At 35.4% G+C, this 6,000-nt stretch overlaps 1 protein-coding gene across 1 annotated transcript in view; it reads right to left on the bottom strand.

Annotated features, from left to right (window-relative positions):
- Positions 1-6,000, bottom strand: part of actn3b (actinin alpha 3b) — an 82,808-nt gene that overhangs the window by 34,558 nt on the left and 42,250 nt on the right. Inside the window, exon 3 of the mRNA XM_056460966.1 lies at positions 94-213. Coding sequence (XP_056316941.1) covers positions 94-213 — 120 coding nt within the window. The remainder of the gene's footprint in view (positions 1-93; positions 214-6,000) is intronic.

Below are 6,000 nucleotides of genomic sequence, written 5' to 3'. Positions count from 1 at the left end.
GTTTAAAAGTTCTATGGTGTTTATTATAAATTAGTATTTTTTCATGTATGAAAGTATGGTAAACACAGTGTACTGATGGTAAATGTTCCCCACCTTCAGCACCGATGGACACCAGTTTGACTCCTTTGCTACAGATGAAATCCAGAGCCTTGTTGACGTTGGCGATCTTGTGGAAACGCATCTTTCCTTTGTCAGGTTTGGGCAGCCTCTCACCTGCCCATCAACACACACACAACTATCGGTTATCAACACACACTCACTGAGCATTTGTTGTAATGATGAAGGGTTTGCACAACCCAGGCTCATTCTGATTATGTACCCCTATATAAATTACTGGAGAGCGCCAAGTACGTCCCAGGAGTGACGTTGTTTAGCAGTTTTTGTTATTGTGAATCCACCAGAGGCTGCTGTGTATGCTTTTTCAGGTCTCAAATTTATATTGCGAGTGCCATTCGCGCCTGCTGTTCTCACGTAAATCCAGCAGAGGCCGCTGTCGACTGACTGACTAACTGACCGATCGACTGACCCACCCATTGCCTTCCGTAAACCCAACTAATAGTGTTTTGAAAATCCAGAAAGAGAAACGCCGTCACGGCAGCCTGATTTTTACTACGTTTTCAGATTTTACCACATTCTCACCCTGTTATTTACTTGTTTATGTTTTCTTTTTTGGCTTTTGTTTTTGACTTACCTGATGATGAACCGTCATCGTCGTCAACTCCACTCCACGTCACAAGTGCACTGACGTACACTTAAAAAATTATATATTTTAAAAATATATAGCTGAAACAACACAATTCTTAAGATTTCATTGGGACAACTTAATTTTTTATGTTCAATCCACATAAATTTGTTAAAAGTGCTACATTAAATTAATTGATTTGTGTTGGGACAACATGAATGAATTGTGTGGAACCCTGCATGTTTTACCGTGTACAGGGCAAGCTGGACAAACTGGTAACAGCGGAAAAGCTGTCTATATGGAGGTAAATGGTTAGCTGGTAAGCGAAAAAAGTAATGGTGTCATACCGCCCTGTATCGTTTGTTTAAAAGACGTATGTTCCTCTGGCTACATAATTCGCGATCTCCAGAAATGTATATAGGGCTACATTTTCAGAATGAGCCGATGATGGGTTTGCACCACCAGAGGAAACTAATGAAACTGCAAAACAAGGTCACGCTTTAAAATAAGGTTTTATTAGTTAATGCAGTTTCCCAACCCTGTTCCTGAAGGCACACTAACAGTACACATTTTCATTCTCTCCCTAATCAAACACACCTGAAACAACTCATCAAAAGAGACTCCAAAACCTGAAGTTAATGGGTCAGATGAGGGAGACATCCAATACATGAACTGTTGGTGTGCCTCCAGGAACAGGGTTGGGAAACATTGAGTTAATGTATTTACTAATGTGTATTAAGTGAACAATATGAACGATACTTGTACAGCATTAATCAGTTACTAATGCATTATTAACATCCAAATTCATGCTTATTAACATTAGTTAATGCACTGTGAGTAACATGAACAATAAACGACTGTATTTTCAATAACTAACATGAATAAATACTGTAATAAATGTATTGTTCATGGTTTGTTCATGTTAGTAAATGCATTCCCTAGCAATAATAATAATAATAATAATAATAATAATAATAATAATAATAACAAATATTAAAGGATTCCCAAAAGATTTAAATACAAATTGCATGACAAAGAAAAAGCTCTTCTTCTTTTTTACATAATCTGATTTATAAACATTGCGTAGAAATATACCAGAATAAATAGATTAACTAATGATTATGGCTCATATGATGATTTAAAGTGGTTCAATTAAGTCAATATTTAAGTTAAGTATGTTTACTTTAAGTTTACTCACATTCTGCCGTCAAGTTTGTTTTTTAAAGATCATAACTTTTGCTTGAAAAGTGGAGTATGCACATTTCCATTTCTCAATAGAAGTCAATCTTGCACCGTTTTTAAATGAGACCCCAAATCATTTGGGTTTTGAAAAAAATCTTCGCAGTTTCTAGCGTGTCTGTCCTTCACTGAAAACAGTCTGCAAAGTTGCATCAAAACAGTGCATGATAAATAAAGATATTGGCTGCATCCTAAATCGCATTCTACTCTACTATATAGTTTGTTAAAATCAGTATGTGAGCAGAGTAGTACGTCTGAATTCATAGTAGGCATTGGCCAGTATAAGATTGCGACTGTATGATAACCTTGGATAAAAATATCAGGATTTCACAGTATTACAGTATTGTGATTATTACTGTGATTACCAAAATAAGTTCGTTTTAAATGTCTGGGTAAAAAACAACCTTTTTCCCCCCATTAAACACAATATAATTGATTTTAAGAAACATTTAAAATATTTTTGGACCGGTTGCTTGTAATTTAGACGTTCCTTTTCTGTTTGAGATACTGTTGCCTTAAAAAACTAAATAAAATTGTTGTAAAAACATGTAAAAAACAAAACAAAAAAAACTTACATATACACCTCGGGAACGGTTTAACAGAAAACTTTGGTGGTTTTAAAACCTTGAGTTTTCCAAATGGCGGTAAACCTTGAAACCGGTTATTGTCCCATGCCTAATTCATAGTATTGGAAAAACAATAGTGAGAAGTACCCGGATGACCTACGTTTATCGAGATTCTGAAGTGTGCATCCAATGGATGCTACGCTATCCCATGATGCAATAGGAGAAATTTAATGAATAAGAGTGAAAGGGAACTGCCGCGGGTAGGACACGTGATTATTATAAATGGCGACTGTAGTACGTCTCAATTCCATTCATAGTACTCACATTCATACTACATAGCAGTGGTCCCCAACCTTTAATCACTGTGGATTGGTCAATGCTTGACGATTTTACCGCAGATATGGAGTTTTCGTAGGTTGCTAGGTGACCATCAACTGTTTTCTCAGAGGATGCCAAGCTGACAAAGCATTACTGCAGCTCTGATACAAGTTTTAATTATGGAGAAAATTACAAAGCACTGCAGTGTCTGGGTGCGCTGTGTTTGTCTGAGATAATTAGTCAAAATGTGTATATTCCATTCAAGCTGAAGCTGATCGGCCAGTACTTGTCACGTGACTTGCGGTGCGCTCGCAACATTAATTCAACCGGGTGCGTCTGGAAGGCGCGAGCGCGTCACCTGATTTGTTGACAAATGGGTTGCTGAGCCATTTTTTGGCACTTCGTGGGTCCTTCACCGGGCCTTTTCCCCTTTGCAAAGAAACTTTATAAAGACGTCTGTTTAGGGCTGGGCCGATAAAACGGTATTGAGAGTTATTGACCAAACACTATTGTCAATAACAATGAAAAAAAAAATGTTTGGTAGGAAGTTTCAGTATAAAGTGCTATAGCTTTATTAAAATGTAGATGCTGTATGTGCCTTTTATGCAAGTAGAACTAACTAATCTGCTTGACACTTTGTATGCAATATACACATTTCGGACTCCCAAAGTTGGGGAGCACCCAAACACAGCAGTGCTTTTTCATTCTCTTCATAAATGCAAGCTAGTATCCGCAGCAATGGTTTGTTCGTTTGTCATCCTCTGAGAAACCGGTTGATGGACACCTAGTTATGAGAGACGCCAGAGGAGCGCAAGCACAAAGCTCATTGACAATGATGAAGGAAAACAAATGAACAGACTCCGGTTGGGTTTCGCATACTCAGGTCAGAATAACAACACATGCGAAAATGAGTGCCATGTCAAGCAGCAGTGAAGAGATTGTAAATAAAGGATGTAAGGATGTCGCCAGAGTGGCTTTTTTTTCTTTGTTGTGCATCCCAGCCACTAGCTCCCCATCTGAAAGAGTTTTTTAGCATTGTGGTAATGTAGTCTTCACAGTTTGTAATGTTGCAGTGTGTTTTTGAATAATGATGGTTAGTTCCTTTACTCGAAAGCTCAGGTTTAATTATCAGAATTTGTGTTGTTTACAGAGTTTGTGGTTTACTGTGTGATTATCATAGACACCTTACAGATGTCGATCAGCTTAAAGTTTGCTTTGATTGTTCAGTGTTTACACATGATCATTGCACACACTTTATAACTTTTTATTGATTAAATTTGAGTCTCTTTCGCACTTATGTTTATTTTATTAAAAGACATAAGAGAGAAGATTTTTTTTTGCTTTTGACTATTAAAACTATTTGCCTTAGTAAAGGTAAATTAAAATAAAATGGTTAAATAAAAAAAATCTTAATATTCCTTTATGGATTGTAAAAACTGTTCAATAACTATCAAAACCGAATGATATTAAACATTATATCGTGATAATTTTTTTGCTGTTGCTGCTTGTGGGTTCAATTTTGGTGCTCACGTGACCGAGATGTAACCGAGAGAATACAGTCATTTAAAAAAAAAATTTTTTTCCAAAATAAAAGATCGTTCAGACTCGGATAATAAATAAAACAAAAATAATTAATGATTTCTCGTGCGGCCCGGTATCAATTGATCCACGTGTTGTGTAGTAAACTCAAATTCAAATGTAGAAACTACTCAAGTATAGGCGATTTCGGACACAGCCATTGTCTCTTAAAATAAGCAGTCAGCTCTGAATAACTTTGACGTTTCTTTTATATTTTAGAATATTTTACTGCTAATGATTTACATCAACACAATCATTCAAAGTAGCCCATTTGCATAATCCCGCCTCCACACAACAAACCACTACTCTGAAATGACCATTTAAGCATAAAATAGATACAGAAAGACCAATCAAAGCAGGCGTGGCCAGCTGACCAATCAGAGCAGATTCAAACGAACTGTATCAAAAACATTGCAGAATGAATAATTAAATACATCTTCTGATCTTAGATGTGTTTAAACCTGCTGTAGGAAACCCCAGCACAATATTAGGACACTGTATCATGTTTCATTATAACTTGCACTGATAAATCATTCACAATAAGACCAGAAACCTGCATTAAAGGGACAGTTCACGCTAAAATGAATATTTCCTCATCAATTACACAAACTTTTTTTGAAATATGTTGCAACTAAAAGTGAAATTGGAGCACATTAACACATTAAATAACGTTTGTTGTATTGTCTGCAATGGAATACAGGTCAAGTAAATTTAGAAACCACTTCTTTTTTCTTTGCGTTTCCCATACTATCCCAACTTTTTCTGATTTGGGGTTGCAGTAAAAAGAGTTCAGTGTAATTTCATGAGGCAGCAGGTGCTATAAACCATGATGTTGAGTCTGTTGAGTCACATTCAATCATCTGTTCTGATTCTGATGAATATACTAAGAATAAAAGCTCCTTTAAAGTATAACATGAGTCATGAGCTCTGTTCATGCCGTTTAGTACTCACTGCACACACCTTCAGTCTGTAGTCACAAAATCCTTTTACATCTGACTGTATAAGACAACAGCTGAAGTCTGTCTGTATTCCTCATCTGAGAAACTTCATATACAGTCATGTGAAAAAGTTAGCACACCCTGTCGAATTTATAGTCTAGCGCAGGACGATATGACGTAAAATCAAAATACTTAACCTTGATTTTGATTGCTGAATAGTTGTTTTATTTTAAATCTAATCATTTACATTTTTCCTCTTATAGTTCATTATGTTATCGTTTGTACTGCAAATAAGCTCAACTATTTAAGGGGACCTATTATGCACTTTTTTTACAAGATGTAAAATAAGTCTCTGATGTCTCTAGAGTGTGTGTGTGTGAAGTTTCAGCTCAAAATACCACACAATTGATGTTTTATAACTCTGTGAAACCGACTCTTTTAGGCTTTGATGATAATTGAGCCACAAACTTGACAGGAGAATCTGCGCGGTTGTAAGTAAACTTCAAGTAAACAAACATATAAAACTTAAATATTAACCACTTTAAATCATCGTATGATAATGTAATCATTCATTGATAAATAAATAAATAAATAAAAAATATAATAAATAAATAAATAACTAAATAAAATAAAATAAATAAAAAATAAATAAATGAAATAAATAAATAAATAAAATAAA

The sequence above is a fragment of the Danio aesculapii genome, chromosome 7 (assembly GCF_903798145.1).
Source record: "Danio aesculapii chromosome 7, fDanAes4.1, whole genome shotgun sequence".
Lineage (NCBI taxonomy): Eukaryota > Metazoa > Chordata > Actinopteri > Cypriniformes > Danionidae > Danio > Danio aesculapii.
The sequence above is the reverse complement of the archived record's forward strand: the minus strand, read 5'-3'. Positions and strand labels throughout refer to the sequence as shown.